Genomic DNA, 27,907 nt, shown 5'->3' with positions numbered 1-27,907 from the left:
CACCTTCATGGGAAGGTGGTCAGCATCCTTACGGACAACACCGCTGCAATGTACTACATCAACAGGCAAGGCGGGATTTGTTCCTCAACCCTATGCCTGGAAGCCCTGAGCCTATGGGAATTCTGTATAGCCCAAGATATCTCCCTGCAAGCATTCCACCTACCGGGCATCCACAATGTGCAAACCGACCGCCTCAGCAGGGTTTTCTCCCACCAGTACGAGTGGTCGCTCCACTTGGAGGTCACCCACCAGCCCTTCTGAGAGTGGGGAGTTCCCCGGGTCAACCTCTTTGCAACCGACCAGAACCGGTGCGGTCTCCAGTTCTGCTCCGAAGAGGAATGGGGAAGGGGGGCGATCTCGGATGCCTTCCTTCTGCAGTGGTCAGGCCAGCTTTTCTATGCCTTCTCATCCTTCCCCCTGATCGGCAAGGTCTTGCAAAAAGTAAAATGGACAGGACGTGGGCTATCTTCATAGCCCCGGACTGGGCCCGACAACATTGGTATGGGATCCTCCTGCACCTCTTAGCGGCCTCCCCACGGAGGCTACCACTTCGTCTGGACCTCCTCTCCCAGAAAGGGGGCCACCTCCTCCATCCCAGCCTAGCTGCGCTCCACCTGACAGCGTTGTTGCTTAGTGGTTAGATGAGGAGGAGGGGAGGTGCTCAGAGGATGTCGGACGAGTCCTGCTGGAAAGTAGAAAGCTGTCTATGTGACAGACGTACCTGGCAAAGTGGTCCAGATTCTCTAGGTGGGCAACGGAGCGGGGAACATCCCCATTGTCAGCACTGCTCCAGATTATCTTTGATGATCTCCTGTCCATTAGGACCCAAGGGCTAGCTCCCACCTCTGTCAGAGTACATTTGGCGGCCATATCGGCCTTCCACCCGCCAGTTCAGGGCCAATCGGTCTTTTCTCACACTATGACCTCCAACTTTCTAAGAGGCCTGGACTATTCATTCCCGTATGCTAGGTCCTCCGTTCTGCAACGGGACCTAAACCTAGTGTTATCCCGTCTCACGGGACCTCCCCTTGAATCCTTGGCCACATGTTCCTGGTCTCACCTGTCATGGAAGGTAGCATTTCTTGTAGCTATCATGTCAGCCTGACATGTCTCAGAGCTCAGGGCCTTGACCTCGGAACCCCCATATACCATCTTCCACAAGGATAAGGTCCAGCTTCGCCCACATCCGGCATTCCTCCCTAAGGTGGTCTCCGCCTTGCATGTGGAACAGGACATTTTCCTCCTGGTGCTCTGTCCTAAGCCCCATTCCTCCAACGAGGAACGTTGCCTTCACGTGCTCGATGTACGTAGGGCACTGGCCTTCTACCTGAACCGGACCAAGCTGTTCCAGAAATCCTCGCAGCTGTTCGTTGCATTGGCCGGCGTATGAGGGGGCAACCAATTTCCACCCAGCACTTTTGTCGCTGGATCACCTTGTGCATTTGCATGTACTATGACCTGGCAAGGGTTCCCCCACCACTGATCGTCAGGGCACACTCAATGAGAGCTCAGACCACGTCGGCTGCCTATATAGCCCACGTCCCGATGCAGGACATCTGTAGGGCTGCCATGTGGTCCTCTGTCCACATGTTTTCTTCGCATTATGCGATTGCCGGGTTTGGTAGGGCGGTACTGCGTCCGGGAAACCCTTAAACTCCTACCCGCCTCCATCAGACATAGCTTGGAGTCACCTACTGTGGAATACACCTGAGCAATCGCTTGAAGAAAGGAAGAACACCGGTTACGGAACAGGTAACTGTCGAGGTGGTTGTTCAGGTGTATTCCACATCCCACTCTCCTTCACTTCTGTCGGAGTTGTCCGGTAAGAAGGAACCGAGGGTGGGGGGACAGTGCGGCTCCCCTTACAGCGCGATACAGAGGTGCCACTCCAGGAGTTGCCATGGTGCTGCCCCAGTATGGGTACTGCTAAAGGAAAAACTTCCAACATCGCTGCACATGGCGAGCACGCACACCTACTGTGGAATACACCTGAGCAGCACATCTTGAAGAACGCCAGTTACGGAACAGGTAACTGTCCTTTAATTCCCCTCCCAAAGAAAGAGATGCATGTTGTTTTTATGTATGTCTAAAAGCATAATGTATAGCAGCTGCGAATGCTCCAGCAATAATACACCATAAAGAAAGTAATAAATTAAAATTTAAATACATCAGAGTCAGGAAGCCTGTGAAAGAATAGATGAGTTTGCTGAACTACCAAGGAATAAAGGGAGCAATTAAGGAGGCTAAGGTATTGCAAAGAAGCTAACGGCTTCTTAGCATTGTCTTCACCACAGAGAATTTTGAGGCAATACAGACTTCATAGCTTCGTTTTTCAGCTAATAAATTGGACACTCACAGATTGAGGTTTCAAAGTGATGGAACAAATTGACAGTTAAAGACTAAGCCCACGTCCAGACTAACCCGCGGCATCGGCGGGTTAAAATCGATTGCTCGGGGATCGATATATCGCGTCTAGTCTGGACGCGATGTATCGATCCCCGAGCGCGCTTACATCGATTCCGGAACTCCATCAACCCGAACGGAGTTCCGGAATCGACACGGAGAGCCGCGGACATCGATGGCGCGCCGTCCAGACGGGTGAGTACCTCGATTTTAGAAATTCGACTTCAGCTACGTTATTCACGTAGCTGAAGTTGCGTATCTAAAATCGATTTTAATACCCTAGTCTGGACGTGGCCTAACAAATGACTCTAGGCCCTGATGATGATGATGATCCAAGTGTTCTGAAGGAACTTCAGAATAAAATGATTGAATTGCTAATAAAGGTACTCAGTTTCACATTGAAATCAGTTGTTATACTAGAGGATAGCAAGTGCTGTACCCCTTTTTTTACAAGGATGCTATGGAAGCTCATGGAAATTACAGAACAATGAGACTTATTTCAATATTTGATTTAAACTGTTTGAAACACCCTTTATAGAGAGTTATAGAACACTTGGATGAACAAGATGTGAAAGGGACTTTTGCAAAGGAAAGTAGTGCCTCTCCAATATACTACAATCTTTTTAGCATGTCAGCAAAATAGTAGGAAAAAAAAGAACTGATGTATATAACTTATTTGAAATTTCGAAAAGCATTTGAACAAAGTCCTTCACAAGAGTTACGGGCTAGAAACGGGCACAGATTAAAAAATGAGTAGAAATAGTATTAAATATGAGAAGATTAGGTGGGGTGCCCCAAGGATTCATAAAAGCACCGGTTTTTATTCAGTACAGTTATTAATGATGTAATAAGTGGAGTGAACAGGGAGATGGCAAAGATTTTAGGTGACACTATTTAGATTAGTCAAGACTAGAGAAGACAGGACTACTGAGGAGACATAAAGCGAGGCAAATGAATAACATGTCAAAATACAGTATTACCAAATGCTTAGTGATACAGGTTGGAAAGAATAATTTGAACTGCTAACATACATTTATATCAGATAGATAGAAAAATCAGAAGGATACTAACCTTTTATATTTGAGGTCTTAAGACCACCAGAAACTGTGTTAAGTTAGGAAAGATTTGTTCCTATGGCAAACTTTTCCATAATTGTCTATTATGGGAACTGGTGCGCTTTTGTCTGAATTGTCTGGTACCAGCCATTGTCAGAGACAGTATGCCAGCCTAGATAGACCAAAGGTCTGATGAAATATGGCATTTTCTATGTTCCTAAAGGTAGGATTGCCCTGGCTTTTCCTTTTGAACCATTGTATTTGCAGGTAATCCTGATTTAACCAGATTTTGGTTTGTTCAAAACTGAAATGTGACTAGAAACTAACAAACTCTGATTTCCTGAAGGCTTCAGCTGCTTCCAAGATATTCAGATACTCAGTTTATATGTACATTTTATTTATTGAAACAGAACATGATCCTGTAATTAAAGACTATGTAATACATATGCACAGGGAGCAGAATTAAGGCTGGAAGTGCCACTTTAAATGTAGAATCTTGTGGCTTGAGTTCTTAATAATGATTTCTTAATTCTCAAAACTTAGTAGAAATAAAAGTGTAGAAGTGAGATGGCTTTAAGATGCTTAGTGCTCTGTTATAAGCGTGAGGTGTAGTAAATATACAGGACTACACAAATTCCTTTGATATTAAATTATTTTCCTGTAAGCATTAGATGTTAATATTGTATTTTTTCATTTTTATAGGCAGTGACATGGAGCTGGATCTACTAGCAGCAGCTGAAACAGAAAGTGACAGTGAGAGTAACCATAGCAATCAGGACAATGCTAGCGGGCGTAGAAGTGTTGTCACTGCTGCTACTGCGGGATCAGAAGCAGGTACACCATTTCATCCTCTCTTGCATCATTCTTCATTTAAACTTGGAAGCCAGGATTTAGGCATGTGTGTAAAAGGAAAGTATCTAACTGATTAAATACAGGTTGGGAGAGACTTTACTTGTCAGCTTCTGGTACAAAATCTTTGAAGGCTCACATGCTGCCTAGTGCCAAAGACAGTAAAGTGCAAGAAACAGATGCAGGAGAAATGTGGGGAAATAATTAGTTCTGCCCCAAATTTGTAGGGGAAACCCGTAGCACTTAAATGAGACTTTTCCTCCTGTAATCTTCTCTCTAAAGCTTCTCCTCCTCTGTTTTTCTCACTTAAAGTTTGCATTTGTCTATATTGAGACGACAGTGTGCAGCCCTCTTAAGAGAAATGGGCTCTTGTAGTACGGCTTTCTGCCTATGTTCTGTTGCTGTGCAGCTGTAGCATCAGTGTGAAAATACCTGGGAGTGTTGTAAAGTCAGCTTAAAAAGTTTTAATGTCTCTTTTCCCTATATAACTTAAAAATACTTAAAAGTAGAGTTAGAGAGCAACTGTTCTGCCTTCTTGTTTGGGAGCAGGATCCTTCTAAATCAGAGTTAGTCAAAACAGGTCAAACTTGTACACTGACTTTCTGCTCTATTACCTGTTAGTGAAAAGGACTGTGGTTTTAATTAAAATGTTCCTTAATCATTTAACTTTCTTTCAAAACACAAGTAAAACTAATTTGATTGCCTTCCATAAAACTATCATGGAAAGTTAGCACTAGTATTTTAAGGACAATTTGTTAGAATGCATTTCTGGATGTTCTGTAAGCATGGTACTTGAATGTTACAATTATAGTTGTTTTTCAGGAATAAGTTTTCAAACACTTATTATATATGTACAATAATCTGACTGTGCATCACTGCTTATAAGGGAATTACAATAAACACTGTTTTCCTACATAGGTGCTAGCAGTGTTCCAGCATTTTTTTCTGAGGATGATTCTCAGTCAAATGACTCCAGTGATTCAGACAGCAGCAGTAGCCAGAGTGATGACATAGAGCAGGAGACCTTCATGCTTGATGAGCCTCTAGAGCGAACCACAAATAGCTCTCATGCCAATGGTGCTGCCCAAGCTCCCCGTTCAATGCAGTGGGCTGTACGTAACACCCAGAATCAGAGAACAACTAGCACGGCTCCATCAAGTACATCTGCCCCAGCAGGCAAGTCTCAGCAAAGGGAATGCACGTACATCATTTATAAATGGTTTTGTTCTTTGTTTTTGCTGTTTAGTAAGGCTTGTCTATGCTTCCTGCTAAATCGGCAGTGCTGCGATCTATGCAGCAGTGTTGATTTAGCAGGTCTGGTGAAGACAAGCTAAGTCGATGGTGAAATGTAAGTTGGCGAGAGCACATCTCCAGTCAACATAGCGCAGTGTAGACACTGCTTTAAGTTGACCCTAAGTTATGTGGATTTCAGTTATGTAACTTACATAACTGCAGTAGCATAACATAGGTCAATTTACAGCATTAGTGTAGATCAGCCCATAGGATTAAGTGTTAGTATGTTGTTTTTTACCACATACTGTATTATCTTTTTGCTGTAGCTTAAGAGAAACATGCACAGTCTTAAAGTGCTTTGCCTGTTTAAGTTTCGTTAAGAAATTAATAGAATACAGTATTTATTCCTGCTCTAAGAAGATACTAGTATTAAGTTTTATTGTTAGAGCTGCAAGGCCAGTACAGGTACATTATTCATGTTTAATCACTTAAAAGTTTAGTTTATTTTAATAACTTTTTCTGTTGTCAAATACAAGAATTAGTAAAGGGTATATAAAATCATTAATGGTGTCTTACTTTCTCTTATCTTTAGCAAGTTCAGCAGGTTTGATTTATATTGATCCATCAAATTTACGTCGAAGCGGCACCATCAGCACAAGTGCTGCAGCAGCAGCTGCAGCTTTAGAAGCTAGCAATGCAAGCAGCTATTTGACATCTGCGAGCAGCTTAGCGAGGGCATACAGCATTGTGATCCGACAGATATCTGATTTGATGGGTTTGATTCCCAAATACAATCATCTGGTATACTCCCAGATCCCCGCTGCAGTGAAACTGACTTATCAGGATGCAGTAAACTTGCAGGTATGGTGCAACTACAACACTCTAGACGTCAATGCTGGTTTCAGTGCTAACATTTAAAAAAAAAAAAAAAAAAACTTGTATTTGCATTCCAGTTAATTGCTGTAGAACTTTAAATGTTTTTAACATGTTGGATTATCCATATTTCACACAGAGTAATCTAATCTCTCTGTAAAACCATTTAGGGTAAAATTTTTAGTTCTTAGAGTTGAAATTGTGCCCACAAACTTTGCGTTATTGCTACTTGGCATTTTTATAGCTCCTTCTGTCCATGTTTGAATGCTTTTGAAATAATGTATTATGGCTTGCAAAACTCAGCTCTGGGCATAATTTGTGTACACCAGTGCAGTAGTTCCCCTCCTCTGCCCCCAAACAAAAACAAAACACTTTGCAGTAAAATCATTCTCAACAAACTCAGTCAACCTATGCGGGAACAAACCCACAATAAACATATGCAGAAACAGGTTGGTTTTTTTTTTTGTTTTTTGTTTTCCCACTACCCTCTTCAAGGAGAACATTCCAGGTTACCAACTCAAGAGTCGATAGCAGCATTGTGTTCCCAGTTCCTTTAGCCTCTGCTCCAGGGACCCACTCTCCAGGCAAGTCTCCTGACTCTTGCCTCTGCCCCCAGGTCAGGTGTCCTGTAAGAGCTCCCCACAGTGTTCCATTCCCCAGGCCTCCCTGCATGTGAGTCCTGCCCCTGTTCAGGGAACATCTCTTCAGGACCAACCCCGTATCCTCCCTCAGCCATCCACTTAGATCTGTTCAGTGTTCTTCTCCTCTGATCTCCCTGATGTTGCAGGTTTAATTTAGGCCCTGGAGAATTGCACATCAGTTTTTGGTGGTACTCATAGAAGAAATGAGCTATAAGGAAGAATTTGAAAGGGTAGAAAGATGACAGCTGGCACGTGGGGAGAAAGGGAGTTCAAAGTCTGAGGCACCATGGAAGAAGACTTAAAGAATGGTTGGAAAATAGACATGGGACTTCCAGAAGGAAGGCTTGAGGAACATAGGCAAAGGGAGTAAGGAGCAGTAATTTGGAGATGAAGCTGAGGAACTTGATGCAAAAGGTGAGAGGAAGTCACAGAGAGGAGTGACACTATATGAGGAGCTGGAGAGTAAGTTGATTTTTAGCTATGCTATCTTCTATAGGCCACAGTGCAGTGTGGTGGGATATGGGGACTACAGAGATGAGAGCTTCAGAAATTGAGGCAAAAAATGTTCATGGTGTGGAAAGGAGTTTCTGTAGTGGGACACGAGAGGAGAAAGCTGACTGTCTTAGTTGTGGAGGAGAAACAATGCTTAGGTTCTTTGGTGACTGGTGCCATTATAAATGGATCAGAAGAAAAGAGGGGGCCTTATAACAGCTTGGTTGGCTGTGGGGGAGCCCAGAGAGGAGTTGAATATTGCACTAATATGGTGAAACTGAGTAGGATGGTGAAAGTTTTTTTACAGTGAACTGAGATGTGTTGGGAAGGTTACAGTTTTGACTGAGTTTGAAATGGTGGTGGGCCATTCAAGTTATGTAGAAATGATGTAGTCAAGCAGTGTGTATATAGACCAGACTTGAGGATTTTTTGAGTTGGGCTGTTGTTTGGATACACAAATGGGGTGAAGGGGAGGGTCCTATTAGTATAACAGATACAAGAACATGTTTGAAGTCTGCAGGGAGGGAGAGAGCTTGAAGAAGAGGGGGCAGTGAGTAAGGAAATGAGACATTAGGTGGAGTGGGATCAAGGGAACAGATTGAGGAGTTCGAAAATGACAGCACAGAGCTGTAGGGTAGAGTCAAGGACTCAAGTGCACAGTGGTAAAGCAGAGTTGAAGATAAAGATTGGAGTCAACAGAAGAGAGGGAGATTGGAGGGGGAAGATGGTTCTTACAAAGCAACAGAAATATCAGAGTTTAGATGGAACTCTGAAAAATATGCATTTGTGAGAGATCAGTATCGAATGACATAAGATGGGGATCTCCAAGATTGAGGTCAGTGTGTTTGGTGAAGATTACCCCGAGAGATTCCAAGGTGGGGTGAGTAAACAGGTGTTGCACAGTGGGAGCTCCAGGCTTCTTTAGAGTAGTGATGTTCATGGGAAGAAGCTAACAGCAGAATGGATCTTTCTGGCGACTTTCTTAACCTTCTCCAGGAGTGGGAATCTTTGTATAGAGATTTAAGTATTTACAGTAAATCTGAGTGAATTAAAAATGTCGTGTCAATACTTCATACTTTAATTGCCTTCCTTTCTGTTTTTTCTTGTGATGCTGCTAACTCATTGTCTCATCTTTGTTCAGAACTATGTAGAGGAAAAGCTTATTCCCACTTGGAATTGGATGGTTAGCATCATGGACTCAACTGAAGCTCAACTGCGTTATGGTTCTGCACTAGCATCTGCAGGTGACCCTGGACATCCAAACCACCCCCTGCATGCTTCCCAGAACTCAACGAGAAGGGAGAGGATGACAGCACGTGAGGAGGCTAGTCTAAGAACACTTGAGGGTAGAAGGTGTGAAATTTCGTTTCACGTTTCAATTGTATGAATTTGTTCATTTTGTACTTTAACCTCTTTACTCGCTGTGACATTTTGGGAACCTGGACTTCAGGCATAGATGCGTAACTGTTTTTGTAATGTAACAGGAAGCTTCCTTAATTATTGCTACTGTCTTCAATATGAATATATATTTTGTTAAATGAGATGCTTTCCTTGCTGCTGACAGGACTGATTTTTGTCATAACCCTAAAATTCATAACCTTTCTTAAATACAAGAGTCACAAATTTAATCATTTGGCTATTTATACATATTAAACTTAAGGTTTTGTGTTTTAATTATTGTACTTCATTTCCCAATACTGGTAGTATTTTAGTATCTTTGAATTACAGGTATTAGAGGATATACATTCATATACTTTACATAACTTACATGAGAATTTCTAAGGCACCTTACCACTGTACTATCTAAGCACCATTTATATATAAATTTTTTCCCTAACAGGCGTGCTACTTTGCTCAGTGCCCGTCAAGGAATGATGTCGGCACGTGGAGACTTTCTAAATTATGCCCTCTCTCTGATGCGTTCTCACAATGATGAGCACTCAGATGTTCTTCCTGTTCTGGATGTCTGCTCACTGAAGCACGTAGCATATGTTTTTCAGGCCCTTATTTATTGGATTAAAGCAATGAACCAACAGACAACATTGGACACTCCTCAGCTGGAACGGAAAAGGTAATTAAGCCAACTCTAGCAAAAACAAATCCTTACTAGCGTGGCAGAAATCTAGTGTGCTGTGAGCTTGAAAATTCAAAAGATTTGTTCTTTTGTGGTAGCAATACTTGGCAATCATTGTGCATGCCTCTGCACCGTGTCCTAAGCTGGGCATGCTATCTGTGGTAAAATGCATTTATGGTCACTGAAGCAAATGTATAAAACCTTGAAGCATCCTTAAATCACCCTTTTATAAAGTTGGCTTGAAAATTTACCAGCCCACACATGCAATCTACTCCACATCTTTCTCATGATGGTGGTGATGAAAAAATATTTTACTTTCAAAAATAATACCCTGGTCAAGTAGAACTCTTGCCAAGCTGCTTTAATGTCCTGCTAGCTCTAATTGTGCTAAGAGATACTGAATAGTCTACCTGAAGAATGGTTTGTGGCATTAGATAGATCCATGTGACATTGACACAATTTGCATAGCAGTTAATTCCATTTGGTGTAAGCACCTGTAGCTCTTCAGACATAAGGTACATCAGAGAAGCACCACTTAGTTAGTACAAGGTATCAATACAAAAATGTTTGCAGGAACTGGAGACAAAAACAACCAATATAAGCATATGGCTAACTGTTAGTAGTAGGAAATATCATTACATTAGAGATCTCTGCCTTCCAGGTGCCTATGTGGCTTTCCTTAATGGTTGTTCAGTCACTCTGCTTGACAGAAAAGTTGTTAGAAATGTTGGCATTTGATAATAGTTAAATACTTTCCAAAGGGGTGTGTTCTCTATTGACCTCTCACTACTTGGGTCATGTGGCCTCCAGTGTGGAATAAAGTGTTGGCTTTCAAACCTAATAGCTTTTTTTTAGAAATCTCCCATTTGAAGGAACAATTCATCATCCTAGAAGGAGTATAAATGACAGCCTTCACCCATTAATTTCCTTTCCCCTTTGAGTTTTGTGTCTCTGATGCTTCCTTATGGTTGCCAGGTATACGGAGACTCAACATAAATCTCTGTCCTTGTATACCATTTTGCTCTTAGTTTTCATTATTGCACTTTATCATTTTTAGCTTTTTCTGTTTACTTGCAAAGTTCATTAATTGTTGTTGGGATGTTCTTGTGACATGAATATTTTAAAGTTGTTTTGGCTGCTCTTGTTTTTATTGAATTTGTATTTGTTCAAGAGATACTCCAATTGCAACCTCAAAATAGCCATTATTGTTGTTTGTTGCTAAATTGTCATGATAGATCAGCACAACACTTACTTATTTTTAGGATTTTACCCAAGCTGATTTCTGACTTGGGAACTATGATTCAAGCCTTTGGCAGCCGTTGATGAATGCCTAAGGGCTTGTCTACATCACAAAGTTGTAGCGCTGGTGAGGGGGTTACAGCGCTGCAACTTAGGAGGTGTACACATCTGCAGGGCATCACCAGCGCTGCAACTCCCTGTTTGCAGCGCTGGCCGTACTCCCGTTTTGTCTCAGGTGTAGAGGATCCAGCGCTGGTGATCCAGCGCTGGTAATCAAGTGTAGACACTTACCAGCGCTTTTCTTGACCTCCGTGGAATAAGCAGGTATCCCAGCATACCTGAGGAAGCCTCTCTGGTAATCAAGCAGGTCTCCTTCCCCGGTTTGCTCTCGCGTTCCCCGAACCCCCATGCAAGCAGGTCTCCTTCCCTGCGGTTTGCTCTCGCGTTCCCCGAACCCCCGAGCAAGCAGGTCTCCTTCCCTGCGGTTTGCTCTCGCGTTCCCCGAACCCCCCTTGAAGCCGCCCAACAGCGCTGCAGTGTGGCCACATCTAACACCACTTGCAGCGCTGGTTGCTGTAAGTGTGGCCACTCTGCAGCGCTGGCCCTATACAGCTGTACTAATACAGCTGTAACAACCAGCGCTGCAAAATTGTAGATGTAGACATACCCTAAGTTTGACTTGTTTCAGAGTAACAGCCATGTTAGGCTGTATCCGCAAAAAGAACAGGAGTACTTATGGCACCGTAAAAACTAACAAATATATTTGAGCAGAAGCTTTCGTGGGCTAAAACCCATTTGATCGGATGCATAGAATGGAACATATTGTGTACACACACACACACACACACACTCTGCAGTGAACAAATACTCACCTGTAATCACAGAACAAAAACACTAACCCAGGAATATATGCTTGCAACAAAACCCCAATGTCAACTCTGTCCACATATCTATTCAAGTGACATCAGCCTAGGACCTAATCACATCAGCCATGCCATCAGGAGCTCGTTCACCTGCACATCTACCAATGTGATATATGCCATGTGCTGGCAGTGCCCCTCTCCCATGTACATTGGCCAAACCGGACAGTCTCTACGCAAAAGAATAAATTGGACACAAATCTGACATCAGGAATCATAACATTCAAAAACCAGTAGGAGAACACTTCAGCCTCTTTGGTCACTCAGTAACAGACTTAATTGGGGGCAATTTTGCAACAGAAAGTCTTCAAAAACAGACTCCGAGAAACTGCTGAACTTGAATTAATATGCAAACTAGATACCATCAATTTAGGCTTGAATAGAGACTGGGAATGGCTGAGCTATTGCACACAGTCAATCTATTTCCTCATTACAAGTATCCTCACACCTTCTTGTCAAACTGTCTGAAATGGGCTATCTTGATCATCACTACAAAAGTTTTTTCTCTTCATTAGCCTCTTAGAATTGGTAGGGCAGCTCTCACCTTTTCATGTTTTCTGTATGTGTAGATATCTCCTTACTATATGTTCCATTCTATGCATCCGATGAAGTGGGCTGCAGCCTGTGAAAGCTTATGCTCAATAAATTTGTTAGTCTCTAAGGTGCCACAAATACTCCTGTTCTTTTTATCTTGTTGCCATAAATCCGGGTCTGCAACTCTGTCATATGACCTCTTGCCTATGAATTGGAACATTCCCTTAAAATATGGAGCTTAGGTCTGCATTGATGCGATACATTTTAGTTTTGAAGTATTCACACCATTCTTCATAGGTGTCTGTTTACCAATACACTGTAAAAACCTAGAACATGAGATTTTTCCATCATGTGAAAGTAAATGCTACATTAGTATAGCGGAACTATGTGATTGCTCGTCAAATTTGCTAATGATATATAGACCCTTTCACTTCTAGGTTACTGATTCAAATCCAGCCCTGGTCAGTTAATACCATCAGATGGCAGATCAGTAGCCTGTGTGAAATGAGTTTTTAATGATCTCTATCGAGTTTACAAAGGACAGTTCATACCATGTAAACCTCCATCAAAATGGGCACTAATTCAAACTTCGGCAGCCTCTGCTTAGAGGGAAAGGATAGAATGAGTGCGGAGACTGAAGTATCTTGTCAGGCCTAGAGATAGTTTCTCTTAATTGAGGATGAGGTATATCAGCAAGACATCTTGGGAAACATGCTACAGTAGAACCTCAGAGTTACGAACACTAGAATTACAAACTGATCAGTCAATCTCACACTTCATTTAGAACCAGAAGTACACAAGCAGGCATCAGCAGAGACTACTAAAAAAAAAAAAATCGTAAAGGGAAAGCAGCATTTTTCTTCTGCATAGTAAAGTTTCAAACATGCAGAAAGTCAATATTCAGGTGTAATTTTTTTGAAAGAACAACCATAATGTTTTATTCAGAGTTATGAACGTTTCAGAATTATGAACAACCTCCATTTCTGAGGTTCTGCAGTACTGCTGTGCTCCTGCCCTGTCCTGTGGGTAGATTACGTCAGTGTTCACTTCTTCCAAGTCTCTCATCCAGTACATTTGACCTCTGAATTCTCCCTCAGATTTAAAACAGGGTAGAAGCTATAACATTTCACACTTCTCCCATTTTAGCTCCACTTCTTTGGCATACTGCAGAAAGAAATTTATTTGGAAAGTTAATGGTAGGATTACTATTAATTAACAAGAATAAGTTAACTTAGGGGTCGGCAACCTTTCAGAAGTGGAATGCCAAGTCTTCGTTTATTCACTCTAATTTAAGGTTTCATGTGCCAGTGATACATTTTAATGTTTTTAGAAGGTCTCTTTCTAGAAGTCTGTAATATATAACTTAACTATTGTTGTATGTAAAGTTAAATAAGGTTTTTAAAATGTTTAGAAAACTTCATTTAAAATGCAGAGCCTCCAGACCGGTGGCCAGGACTTGAGCAGTGTGAGTGCCACTGAAAATCAGCTCATGTGCCGCCTTTGGCACACGTGCCATAGGTTGCCTACCCCGGGTTAACTATTTGTCACTGATTTGACATACTTTTGAAGTTACATGCCAAAAGAGTACATTTTGAGTACATTTTTAACTGTGTGCTGTAGATGCAATTTTTTAGTACTAAAATGTCTCAGAGAGGATTTATAGATCTTAGCTTTCTCCTGTAGGTATCTGATCTGTCATAATTTTGACAGTGGTATCCACTGTACAACCCTTCTGTAACCTAACGCAAATGATAATTCCTTTTCTCTTTATACAAAGCAATTGAACCCCTTATATTTATCTCCTCTCCGTCCCCCGCATCCAATTGAATTTTTGAAACTGCTGCTCAGTTTGGGTAGTAATCAGAAGGAGTGCATCAGTGGAGGGTGGGGTGGGAGTGTGTCGAAGAGTAGTCAAGAAATGCCTTCAAACTTTGTGAGTCAACTCCCAGTATAACACAATGGAGGCCAGTTAGGCTGACGTTAGGAGGGCACCATCTTCAGAGAACTACACATATGGTAGGCTAACCACCCTTTAATTACTCTATCATTTTTATTGCATGATATTAGTGTTATATTTTCAAAATGATTTCTTCAAGATGACTGACTGATTATTCTCTGACAGGACTCGGGAGCTCTTGGAACTGGGTCTTGACAACGAAGATTCAGAACATGAAAATGATGATGACACAAATCAAAGTTAGTATGAGAGAGAATTTCTGCCATATATCAAGATGGGACATCCTTTATGCTTTTTCCCCTTTGGCTTAATAGTAGAGCCCCGCAAATCTGTGGCTATCCGCTTTATATCCACGGATATCTGCGTATGTAGATATCTGCAGACCATTTTTGCGGATTGGCTGCAGATACAAAATTTGTATCTGCACAGGGCTCTACTTAATAAAGCTTTAACTACACTTTTTTTTTTTCTGGGTGGGAATTTTGCTACTCCAATATACCATGTAAAATGGTGGGACGGAACAAACAAATATTGGAGTAAAGCTCTTTGTTTTTAATAATAACCCACTTACAGGTATCACTTTACAAAATTTCATGTCCATCTTCTAGGTGTGTGTGTCTTCCTATTTGATGCCCCCCTCACAGTAGAGAGAGATGATTGCAGCTGAGTTATTTCTATATTATTTTTACAGTGGTAACAAAAGTTGGAACTTGATCAGGACTCATGATTCCAAGTTGGTACAAATTGTTGCTAGCACAACTAGGAAAGTATCATTGTGCAAGAACACAGAATCCATAAACTGAGTGATTTGTTTTGGATTATTTTCCCAAGTGAATGAGTGTGGGGAGAGAAGGTGCAGGCTTGTTGTTCTGCACCCAATTTAAAATACCAGTGCTCAGATACAGTGTGGTGCCATTTAAATGCCAGTTAGGTATTGCATGGTTCAACTGACATGAGTTGAGACTGGGGAGATAGGAGATCTGGAATGTATTTCCAGCCCTGCAACTGACTTGTGACCGTAAGGGAAGTTGCTTCACTTTTCTCTGCCTGTTGTATTCAATTATTAAAAGATCAGGAAGTCTGATATGCTAGGCTTCTTCATGGTGATCCCAAACTGTGTGAGACTTGCTTCTCCACACTGTTCCTGGCTCAGGTAAGATCATTTATCTTTGCCCAGTCAAAACTGTTCTAATTCATCTAAACAGTGGCAGCACTGAATGGGCACAGTCAAAGGGAGAGGTGACCAGAGCAGCCCAGCAGGGTTAGGTTTAGGGTAACTGAAGGGAATGAAAGGAGTGACTGGTTGAGTTACCTCCTGATGTAACAGTGCTACTGTTCAGACTTCTGCCTGCAGCACCAAATGGCACTGTCAAGGGGAACAATGAAGAGGAACAGCTCAAAGGCCTTAATAAAATTTAGGTTTACTGGCAGTATCTTGTAAAATTACTACAGGTTTAGGGATAGAGACTGTGTTCTTGTCCCTCCTACCAACTACCAGTTCATCTTACATAAGCTATAAAATGTGTGATCCTCTAGTATATTTAATTTCATCTTTGGCATTTCTTGGCTTTTAAATCCTTCACTTCTCATCCTTAATGTACTCTTAAGGTAAATTTTGTATAACCTTTCCTAAGGCTTTTTAAGAGTAAAAACTTTTCTGATATTTAGGTGCTACACTTAATGACAAGGATGATGACTCCCTCCCAGCGGAAACTGGCCAAAACCATCCATTCTTCCGACGGTCAGACTCCATGACGTTCCTTGGTTGTATTCCACCCAATCCATTTGAAGTTCCTCTGGCGGAAGCCATCCCCCTGGCAGACCAGCCACATCTTCTACAGGTGACACCAGAGACTGTATGCTTGAGGACACTTATTTGTAGTTTGTTTTTCATTTCTAACTAAAGTATGTTGTTTACTTAGCGTGCTTCTATTAATTTTCAGCCAAATGCTAGAAAAGAAGATCTATTTGGCCGTCCAAGTCAGGGTTTATATTCATCCTCTGCCAACAGTGGGAAATGCTTAATGGAAGTTACAGTGGATAGAAACTGCCTTGAGGTACGGTTACAGGAATTTTGTTTTATTTCAAAGTATGTGGCTTATGAAAGCTGCTAATACAATGTAATCCCTTTAAAACAAATAAGACAGTTGTTGTGAATGCTTCACCACGGGAAAAGGCTGACGATAACTTTTAAAATAGTGGTGGATCTAAAATAGCCTGGTAAAATTTTAAACTTACAAAAGTGTGTTCATAATATATTTTTATCTGTTTGAAAAAACAACTTATTTTAAATAGATACCTTTAATAATCAAGTGCATGCTCTGATTATTTTTTCAAGGCTACCGTAATTTTGGGGGATTTAATTGAAATGCTAATAAATCAAGACTATTTGAGAGGAAAAGGGAATAAAAAATTCCCACCTCTGGAATGTCCTATTACGATCACCCAGAGCCTGAACTGTTGCCATCTTGAAGTGCCTTTGTGCTCGAAATTCTGCAATGTGTGGTCTGTGGACAAGCTAAGTCTATCATATATTAAGTGAAGTTCTGTATAAATAAAAAAAATCAACAGGAAAATTACACAAAGGGTCTTCTAAAATTTTACACACTAAAATTGTGGTAGAAGCGTATTCATCTGCTCATGAAGGACAGTGTTCAGTTTTATTATTTCCTTCAGGATGTCTAATTTGAAAAAGTTCATGGTCTGTTTTTAAAATGTAATTAAATGACATCTCCTTGTTTAGGTTCTTCCAACCAAAATGTCTTATGCAGCCAATTTAAAAAATGTTATGAGCATGCAAAATCGGCAGAAGAAGGAAGGAGAGGAACAAAATGTGCCGACAGAAGAATCTGAGACTTCAAAACCAGGGCCTTCAGCTCATGATCTTGCAGCACAGCTGAAAAGCAGCTTGCTGGCAGAGATAGGACTGACAGAGAGTGAAGGGCCACCTCTTACATCATTCAGGTACTCAAGGAGTACAATAGAATTGTTCTATAAAATAGTGCTAAATTAGCATATAATCTTACAGCATTTCAAACCTTTAGTAAGAAACTATTGGAAGTACTTAGAGACTGAAAAATACTCAAGACTCTTCTGAAACAGTTTCAAAGTTGGTTGGATGCAAAGTAGTACAGTTGAGCAGAGGTGGATAGGAAGATGAACTGGAGTGGAAGCCTTTTACTTCTTACATAGTTTGTGTCCAGAGGAGGATTAATTGACTTTTTAGGTAGCCAAGTTCCACGCAGGAATTGGCACTATTACTCTCTGTAGTGAGAGTCTCATTTGGGTACCAAAGATCATTTGATGGGCTTAGAGATTCAACTGCCTTCATTATTAGTGCCCTCCAGAAGAGAAGATTGAGGTACGTAGGAAGGGTGGACAAGCTGGTACTCAGTTTGTTTTGCTACCTCTTCTAGATGAGATTTTGGTCTCTAAAGTAATGATCCAGCATCTTTTATAGCACTAAAAAAATCCACAAAAACCATGTCATTACGAAATTGTTAATATTGAAATGTATAGCAGTGAAGTCTGCTTAACACCTAAAAATGTTATACTTTCTATAGAATAATTCCTCTACTTACGTGTTGTTTTTGTTTGGTTTTTTAATTCAAATAAATTTAAATAAAACATTTTTAATTTAAGTTAAATTTAATAAATATGTTTGAAAATGAACAGCTAAGGGATGCAGCAGCTTTGCTCATACAAACAATCCCTGACTTACACAATGATTCCGTTCCAGAAAGCTTTGCTTAACTCAAATTTTGCGTAAGTCAGAAACGTATACCCGTGCATTACGCAAAAATTTCTGCAACTCAAAAATGCTATTTCTGGCTTATGGAACTTTTTCCGTAAGTGCGGATATTTGTACGTTGGGTCTTGTGTAACCTAGGGAGTGTCTGTACTCCTTTTCTTCCTATCTCACCATGCAAATTACAACTCCTCATTGAACCTAAATTGTGTCCCTTTGCTGTGTTCTGAAATAATGTGTGTGTACATATATAAGAAATAATATGAAACTTAGAGCTCAATATTTCATAACTACATAATTCACAGGATTAATTAGCATAGATCAGAGTGCCATACATTTTATGTTTGAGTAATATTTTTATCAATGCACAGGTAAACATTCTCCTTGAAATTATGAAATATAGTCTGTTGTTTAAATATATGTAGATATGGCTAATTAGTATGTTTACTGTTTGTAATGAATAATAGTAGTAAAATACCATATTTTAAAGTGCCTTGGAAACTGATTTCTTCATAAAGAAAAGCAATCTTCCAATCCCCTAGTAATTTTAACTTTATGTATGTATGTATATATGCAAAGGGGACATTGTTGAGACTGGATAGGGAGAAGTTACTTGCATGGTGAGATAGAAAATAAAGGACTATATGGCATGAGAAAAGTGGTTCACCTCAGAACTTTCCTATTTTTGAGGGGTTTTTGAAGTAGAAGAATTACTTGGAAGACAGAATATATTTTCTAAGTGATAAGACATTGCTGATGCATTCCTTAGCCTAGTTTAGGAAATAGTTATGTTTTTGTTAATGAATTGTGTAGTTGTTTTGGGTACCATACAGTTGTTTTGGGTTGGCAAGTAAGACACATTCCCTGAACGTGCATCCAGTAACATTCCTATTGTCCTGCACCCACTTCTGTGCCATCTTCTGTGATGTTCTTCTCTGTGGTTCTGTTATCCCTTTAATTTTCCCATGATGCACCACTTTTTCTTTCCTCTACATATGACCCCTTCTGTTGACCCCCTCTCCCAAAACCTCCATTTCTAAATCTGAAATTGTGTTTCCGTGTCACTCCTCCATATGCCCCCTCTCCACTCCCACACTCTTGTTTCTGGCTCAGCTCAGCAACTGGAGTCATAAGGTCATTTTTTTATATATCTATAAATGCTTTTTAAAATTGATGCTCTTTTTGCACTTAAATTCAGTTTCTAACACTCCTCACTCATTTCACATACACGCCCTCCAAAAAAAAAAATAAAATCCTAAAAGGCAATTCTCAGTTAGATTAGCAAAATAAATCTGGAGTTTCTAGGCCAGCTCATCTGAAGAGATGATGAATGGGGAAAAGTATTAGAATAATGTTGAAGTAAACAAAGCTAGTTTTGTAACAACTTTAAAACTCTGACTTTTACACAATTTCCTGAAAAAGCGTATCCTGAGATGATATGCAGAATTTCAGGAAGAGTGGTGTCTCTTTGGAGAAGTTAGGAAGGATTTGAAAATTAGACATAAAGTGGACAGCTGCTTACCCCTCCATTATTTTAAAAAATAAATAAATGATAATCACCAACTTGGTAGGCATAGATGTATTTAATTGGGCAGGCTTTGAAGTATTTCTTGCCAGCTTTGTGCAATGAATAGTAATTTGTGAAAGCTCCATCTACTCCATCTCCATTAACTAGGAGAAATGCCATAAGTTGCATGTGAGCTGATTTCTGAGTTGTATTTTTCAGGAGCTCTTACGGCAAAATCATATCCCTTATTGTAGCTTTCAGTTTTATCACTTAAAACTTTTATTATAGGTGACGGCTGTCATTAATAATTTACAATGCCAGTTAAAGTTTAAATTTTGTCCAGATCTTAACAACAAATGATTTCATGTTTAAAGAGAGGTGAAAACAATATCTAGTATCTGAGTCTCTACATTTAAACTTTCAGTTCAAACTAGAACATGAGCTGACCTGAAGCTCCTGTTTCTAGGTGCTAGAAAATCAGGCAATTATTCTGAATGCAGTGATTAAACAAAAGTAAAAATATACAACTGAGTAATATCAGAGGTTAACTTAGTGTTTGCATTTTTTAAGTATTACAGGTTTGTTTTTTCTCCCTGTTCTACCAGGCCCCAGTGTAGTTTCATGGGAATGGTTATTTCTCATGATATGTTGTTAGGACGCTGGCGCCTTTCTTTAGAACTGTTTGGCAGAGTGTTCATGGAAGATGTTGGAGCAGAGCCTGGATCGGTATGTATTTTCTGTGTGGAAGATCGTAGACCGCATTTTGTTTGTTTAAATTCTATAACTAACTTATTTTCTTTTTTTAAAGATCTTGACTGAATTAGGTGGCTTTGAAGTAAAAGAATCAAAATTCCGCAGAGAAATGGAAAAACTTAGAAACCAGCAATCCAGGGATTTAACATTAGAGGTGAAAAATAAGTTTTATTTTCCTGATTTATAACTTAATTAAAAGTTGAATGCAATGAAAACATCATATTATAATTTTATATTCTGTTAAAGATTTTAACACACACTACAGCAATCTGTGTTTTAGTAATTTGATATAAAGTTATTTTTCAAACTCTGTAAGCAAACATTTTGGAACACTTTTCAAGGCAGGGATTTCCGGTGCACTGAATAGTGCTGAGCTGCAATTACTGTGTAGTGTTGTGGATTCCTTCTTCTGGTAACTCCTTCCAATCACAGTATTTCATGGGAACTTTTATTCTGAAATACTAAAAATCCTCTTGAAATAACATTTAAAGCTGAAATTAATATTTGTTCTTTTGCTGTGGCAATAATTACAGAAGGGTAAACCTTAATTTAGCCTATGTATTTGCTAGGTTGATCGAGATAGAGATCTTCTAATTCAGCAGACGATGAGGCAGCTCAACAATCATTTTGGTCGCAGATGTGCTACAACTCCAATGGCTGTGCACAGAGTAAAAGTTACATTTAAGGATGAGCCAGGAGAAGGCAGTGGTGTAGCACGAAGTTTTTATACTGCCATCGCACAGGCTTTTCTATCAAATGAGAAACTGCCAAACCTAGACTGCATCCAGAATGCCAACAAGGGTACCCATACAAGTAAGTACCATAGAGAAGGTATTCCATGGCTACCATTAATCATAACTGTGGACACGCTTTTCACTTTGGAATATTAACTCTGTTTACTAAAAGTTCAATATACATTAGAAAAACCAGAAATAACTAGTGGCTATAACTTCTCCCCTTGATTCCCTGAAAATGTGCATCAGCCTTGACCTGAAGGAACTTTCTCCAGCCTGAAAGGGTACATCCATTCAATTCTTTGCCTCTTGGCCAAAATTGCCAAAAAGGGATACTGATTTAGTATTTATTTGTCCACTTAGAACCAGATGAAGACCGTCAACTTACTTCTCTTAGAATATAAATTAGCCATGAGTATCTACTATATTTGCACATTGCCAATATGGTTATGAACAGACAACTGAAATGTGGAAGGCTTTATAGCCCATGACCATTCCATCCAGTCCCACTTCACTCATATCTCAGGGATGAAGTGGTGTGCTGTACCAGCACTTCTCTTGTAGAAATTTAAGTTCAGTTTCTGCAGAAACTAAATTTTTCATGGCGGGAAGGGGAATATCTAGTTCTTTCAATTTCCTAGAGATGCTGAACTTGTGCTGGTGCAATGCTGAGTCTTCAGGAAGACTAAAATAACTCTAGGAGCTGCATGCTTACCGACATAGCTGAGGTAAAAGATCCTAAATGTAATGGAGCCACTGTGTGTTTGCTGTGGTGGGAGCAGCTTGCATAGCAACTCTATTTGGATAGTTTGGTGTGACTGGAGCAGCGCAGAGGATTGGAGAACATCACTGTGAGATTCAGACTAATCGTCTACTACCAAAGTCTGCAGACGTAATAGTAGTGTCATTGGAGTCACTGTACAGCTGTTCCTTACCTACACACTATTTGGGGGTCAGGATAATAGAACTAGAATACTTAGTACCAACATGAGTGCAGGGGACTAAACTAGATGACCTCTTGAGGTCCCTTCCAGTCCTACGATTCTATGATAAGAATGGCTCTGTTTCCCCACAATCCCTCTTAGAACCTCCGCTCAGATAATTTTAGTTGGAGTTTGTGTAGAGTTCTACGTTTGATCTGAACTTACAAACTTTCTCTGTTTATCTTAGTTGTGTGTTAACTGATTCCTAATGACTTTGTAAAGTCCATGTCAAAAATTCAATTGATCGCTTTACAGAAACATCCAGCTGCTCTGAATGAAATATCACCTCCTCTGACTCTGTACACAAATCCAATCTCCATAAATGCTGTTTCTGCCTAACCCCTGTATTTTAAAATCTCTCAGGGCATAGCTACACTTTAAACTTAAATCAACCTATGTTAAGTCGACTTTCAGGCACTGTAGTAATTATTGAGGGTCGTTCATGTCCATGCTGACGTTCTTCTGTCAATGTGCGTCCTCACCAGGAGTGCTTCCCCTGACCTAAGAATGGCAGTGTGGGGGACTGAGAGCCAGAGCTTCCTGTGGGAAACCTAGCTGCCCCATCCGCCGCAAGGAACGGGGAGCCTGGGCGGCAGCCCAGCTGGGATCAGAGACCAGGCAGCAGCCCAACTGTGGAGTCAGCTTTCTTGTAAATTTACAAGAATGACTGCCAGTAGATGTAACAACGCAGAGTCTACAGGGACACTGCGTCGCCTTAACTACACCAACATAAGCCCTCATGGAGGTGGCTATGTTGGTGTAGCAGGGCACTTACATTGGTGGGAGCAACGCTGTAGTGTGTTCACGGACATAATTAGGTCGACTTAAGGCAGCTTACATCGACCTAATGCTGTAGTGTAGACCAGGCCTTGAAGTACATATAATAGTGATTTAACCCTTTAACAGGAAACCACCATTTGAAACAGGTTAATAACCTAGTCTGTGATACAGAAAACGCATCCTTAGTATTTGAAACCATATACCTGGCATAAGACTTCAAAAGCTGTAAAATAAACTATTAACTAGATTGAAGTTTGAATCCCATTGCGATCTGCTAAGCCATCCAGTCCACTAAAATTGTGCTCTTTTCCTGCACAAGCTATGGAATAAAGAGGTTGGAGTACACTGCATTGTATAAGTATGAGAAGTTTAAAACATTTTTTTCCTTTTCAGGTCTGATGCAGAGATTGCGAAATAGAGGGGAGAGAGATCGGGAGAGGGAGCGAGAAAGGGAAATGAGGAGGAGTAGTGGCTTACGAGCTGGTTCTCGAAGAGACAGGGATAGGTACGTGATTTATCTGTAATTATGTCCTGGTCACAAGTATTTTATGAAATAAGTCAGCGATTCTCCAACTGTGGGGCAGACCTCCCAAGAGAGGTGTGAGCTGTGTGGTTTTGTTTTTTGAAAAGAGCTCTGGCTTTCAGCCCCAGGCAGCTGGGCCTCATGCAGAAGGGCTGTGCACACCCAGAAGGCTGGGATAAAGGGGACAGCTGGAGTCCTGCTGTCCCAGGGCTGACAGCCCAAGCCCTGCCACCTGGGCTTCCCCCCTGCAACCCCCCATCCCTCATGGGTAGGCAGCCCAAGCTCAGGCTCTCTGTCTCCCCCCGCATCCCTCACTTTGGGGTGGGAGCAGCAGCACAGAAGTAAGGGTGGCAATGGGGCGCTAAGCCTGCTGTGAAAAATGATATTGACAAATATCCGTTTTCACATTGCCATCCTTCTGTGCTGCTGCTGGCATGACACTGCTTTCAGAACTGGACGCCCAGCCAGCAACTGCTGCTCTCTGCTTTGCCTTCAGAGCCTGGTGGTGGTATATGTATTTAGGGGAGCTGATCAAATAAGTTTGAGAACCACTGAAATAGATGAATGTCTATTCTAAAATTTGGACTTTACTTTCTTCAAACTGAGAGGATACTACGCTTCTCTCTTTCAAGACAGTCGAGCACTTATTTTGACTAACTTCCATATTATTTTTTGAGATTTGTTATATAAATACATGCGCTAATGAATAAGCCCATTTCAGCATCACAAGACTGCTGTTCAACCTCATCTCACAAATCACTCCTGTCATTGCAGTTGCCAAGACAAGAAATGCATTACAAATAACACCATTGTTACTTGGTGGGTTGTCCATCTTGTTTCCCCAAAAGAGCGACAGAGTTCAACTCTGTTCCCTTCGCAAACCTTTATATCCAACTAATTACATGGAATATTACAATTGTACAAACTGGTCTGTACTATTTTGTCTGTACATAAATATTATGATCCTAGAACTTCGTAAGTTTCCTTTGCAACTAACATACTCTTATCAAGTTTCACAAAATATAAACCAAGAGGGATGTAAACTGTCATTTTTAAAGGGACTTTAGAAGACAGCTTTCCATTGACACAAGGCCCTTTAGACCAGCCTCAGAAGGGAATCCTAGTGATGATCCTGATCCTCTTCCAGCACATCGACAGGCCCTTGGAGAAAGGCTTTACCCTCGTGTACAAGCAATGCAACCAGTAAGACCAATCTGTGCAGTACATTTAAGTCTATTGTTTTTGTTACTATGGGTATCTTTCACTCAAGATTTCTTTTCTTTATCTTTTGCTTGTGAAATTCATGACTTATTAAAATAGTTGAATTCTATAAGGGTATTTTTCTGTATCTCTTTTGTGACTTTCTCTAGTTTTGTATTTCTACAACTTGTCATTTGACTCACAAATTTGTTTTAAAAATGTTGGGTGTATTAAGATTTTCATAAAGCTATATTTGAAAGTGAGAGCACTGAAGGAATGATGGGACAGTAAGATCTTGAACTCTTATTTCCAGGCATTTGCAAGCAAAATCACAGGTATGCTACTGGAGTTGTCCCCTGCTCAGCTGCTTCTATTACTAGCAAGCGAAGATTCCCTTAGAGCAAGAGTTGATGAGGCTATGGAACTCATTATTGCACATGGAAGGTAAAGAATAAATAAAGATTCAGATAAAAAAGGAAGGCTGCTCTTGTGGTTTAAGACAGTGATCTAGGACCCAGCAGAACTAGGTTCAGTTCCCTGCTCTGTCACAGATGTCCTGTTTGCCTTGAGCAGGTTACCTAATATTAGTACCCTCAGTTTCCCATTTGGAAAATAAGAAAGTACTTCCTTTTCCCCACAATGTCTACCTTGTCTTTTTAGATGATAAACTCTTTGAGGCAAGGGCTACTTCTTACATTGTGTATGCACAGTACCTAGCACAGTGGGACCATTATCTTGGTTATGCATCTAGGTTCCACTGTAATATAAATAATAATATGGTATTCTTGTTTGTGTTTTGCTTTAAAACCAAATTGGCAAGAAACTTCACTTCGCACGGTTTGTTTTCACAACCTGGTTACAATGGCTTACAATGTTTCTCCTGTCCAGCTGTAGAGATTAGTTGAGGAAACTCAGCTGTATACATGCATAATAAAGAATTGGCAGTCTTGTTCCTTTCAAACGTTTCTTTACTAAATTCTGTTTTCAGAATTGTATCTAGTTTTATTATTTTGACTTTTCATTAAAAAAATATAACTCTTCTTCTAATTCCAGCTCAGAATGTGTCTATTAATTGATGATGGTAAATTAAATTTTGGCTTGCCTCTTCTCCCCAGGGAAAATGGAGCTGACAGTATCCTGGATCTTGGGTTGCTAGACTCCTCAGATAAGGTACAGGTAAGGGATCTGTTTTGCATCGGGTTCATGTGTGAACTAAAGGAAATTTAAGATCAGTTATATTGACTTGCCATAAAAAGATGTATGTTCTTAAAAATAAATAATGTAACAACCTGTAAATGACCTGCCATTTTGCCTCAGTTAGTTATCTCCTCTTATCACATAAAATGTAGGGCTGTCAAGCGATTTAAAAAATTAATTAATTAATTAAAATCAATTGCGATTAATTGTGCAAAAAGATTAATAGAATACCATTTATTTAAACATTTTTGGATGTTTTCTACATTTTCAAATATTGATTTCCGTTACAACACAAAATACAAAGTGTATAGTGCTCATTTTATATTTTTGATTGCAAATATTTGCACTGTAAAAAACAAAAGAAATAGTATTTTTCACTTCACCTAATACAGGTACTGTAGAGCATCTCTTTATCATAAATCATAGAATATCAGGGTTGGAAGGGACCTCAGAAGGTCATCTAGTCCAACTCCCTGCTCAAAGCAGGACCAATCCCCAACTCAATCATTCCAGCCAGGACTTTGTCAAACCTGACCTTAAAAACCTCTAAGGAAGGACATTCCACCACCTCCCTAGATAACCCATTCCAGTGCTTCACCACCCTCCTAGTGAAAAAGTTTTTCCTAATATCCAACCTAAACTTCCCCCCACTGCAACTTGAGACCATTACTTCTTGTTCTGTCGTCTGGTACCAGTGAGAACAGTCTAGATCCTTCCTCTTTGGAAGCCCCTTTCAGGTAGTTGAAAGCAGCTGTCAAATCCCCCCTCAGTCTTCCCTTGTGCAGACTAAACAATCCAGTTCCCTCAGCCTCTCCTCATAAGTCATGTGCTCCAGCCCCCTAATAATTTTTGTTGCCCTCCACTGGACTCTTTCCAATTTTTCCACATCGTTCTTGCAGCGTGGGGCCCAAAGCTGGACACAGTACTCCAGATGAGGCCTCACCAATGTCGAATAGAGGGGAATGATCATGTCCCTTGATCTGCTGGCAGTGCCCCTACTTGTACAGCCCAAAATGCCGTTAGCCTTCTTGGCAACAAGGGCACACTGTTGACTCATATCCAGCTTCTCATCCACTGTAACCCCTAGGTCCTTTTCTGCAGAACTGCTGCCTAGCCACTTGGTCCCTACTCTGTAGTAGTGCATGGGATTCTTCCGTCCTAATTACAGGATTCTGCACTTGTCCCTGTTGAACCTCATCAGATTTCTTTTGGCCCAGTCCTAATTTGTCTAGGTCCCTCTATATCCTATTCCTACCCTCCAGCGTATCTACCACTCCACCCAGTTTAGTCTGCAAACTTGTGGAGGGTGCAGTCTACACCATCCTCCAGATCGTTAATGAAGATATTGAACAAAACCGATCCCAGGACTGATCCTTGAGGCACTCCGCTTGATACCAGCTGCCAACTAGACATGGAGCCATTGATCACTGCCCGTTGAGCCCAACGATCTAGCGAGCTTTCTATCCACGTTATAGTCCATTCATCCAGCCCATAATTCTTCAACTTGCTGGCAAGAATACTGTGGGAGATGGTATCAAAAGCTTTGCTAAAGTCAAGGAATAACACGTCCACTGCTTTCCCCTTATCCACAGAGCCAGTTGTCATAGAAGGCAATTAGGTTAGTAAGGCATGACTTGCCCTTGGTGAATCCATGCTGACTGTTCCTGATTACTTTCCTCTTCTCTAAGTGCATCAAAATTGATTCCTTGAGGACATGCTCCATGATTTTTCCAGGGACTGAGATGAGGCTGACTGGCCTGTAGTTCCCCGGATCCTCCTCCTTCCTTTTTTAAAGATGGGGACTACATTAGCCTTTTTCCAGTCATCTGGGACCTCTCCTGATTGCCATGAGTTTTCAAAGATAATGACCAATGGCTCTGCAATCACATCCGCTAACTCCTTTAGCACCCTCGGATGCAGCGCATCCAGCCCCATGGACTTGTGCTTGTCCAGCTGTTCGAATACACAGTATTTGTATGAGGTGAATTGAAAAATACTATTTCTTTTATCATTTTAAAAGTGCAAATATTTGTAATAAAAAATAATACAAAATGAGCACTGTACACTTTGTATTCTGTGCTGTAATAGAAATCAATATTTTTGAAAATGTAGAAAAACACTGAAATATTTAATACATTTCAATTGGTATTCTATTATTTAACAGTGCGATTAATGATGATTCATTTTTCTGAGTTAATCACGTGAGTTAACT

The 27,907-nt window shown here is 40.6% G+C and overlaps 1 protein-coding gene across 12 annotated transcripts in view; it reads left to right on the top strand.

Moving 5' to 3' along the window:
* UBR5 (ubiquitin protein ligase E3 component n-recognin 5) overlaps positions 1-27,907 on the top strand; it is a 151,970-nt gene that overhangs the window by 111,225 nt on the left and 12,838 nt on the right. For 8 of the 12 annotated variants that reach the window (XM_050940483.1, XM_050940474.1, XM_050940476.1 and 5 more), the window contains 16 exons: positions 4,161-4,292; positions 5,226-5,483; positions 6,133-6,401; positions 8,688-8,899; positions 9,387-9,617; positions 14,436-14,509; positions 15,939-16,111; positions 16,193-16,327; positions 17,014-17,234; positions 20,131-20,251; positions 20,334-20,432; positions 20,848-21,091; positions 23,169-23,280; positions 24,357-24,501; positions 24,812-24,942; positions 25,614-25,674. In XM_050940483.1, coding sequence (XP_050796440.1) covers positions 4,161-4,292; positions 5,226-5,483; positions 6,133-6,401; positions 8,688-8,899; positions 9,387-9,617; positions 14,436-14,509; positions 15,939-16,111; positions 16,193-16,327; positions 17,014-17,234; positions 20,131-20,251; positions 20,334-20,432; positions 20,848-21,091; positions 23,169-23,280; positions 24,357-24,501; positions 24,812-24,942; positions 25,614-25,674 — 2,618 coding nt within the window. Of the gene's footprint in view, positions 1-4,160; positions 4,293-5,225; positions 5,488-6,132; positions 6,402-8,687; positions 8,900-9,386; positions 9,618-14,435; positions 14,510-15,938; positions 16,112-16,192; positions 16,328-17,013; positions 17,235-20,130; positions 20,252-20,333; positions 20,433-20,847; positions 21,092-23,168; positions 23,281-24,356; positions 24,502-24,811; positions 24,943-25,613; positions 25,675-27,907 lie in introns of all 12 variants that reach the window. The other 4 variants (XM_050940482.1, XM_050940481.1, XM_050940477.1 and 1 more) reach the window with 2 other exon arrangements.

Source organism: Gopherus flavomarginatus, chromosome 2, assembly GCF_025201925.1.
Source record: "Gopherus flavomarginatus isolate rGopFla2 chromosome 2, rGopFla2.mat.asm, whole genome shotgun sequence".
In the NCBI taxonomy this organism is placed as follows: Eukaryota; Metazoa; Chordata; order Testudines; family Testudinidae; genus Gopherus; species Gopherus flavomarginatus.
This window is presented reverse-complemented; position numbering and strand designations above follow the sequence as displayed.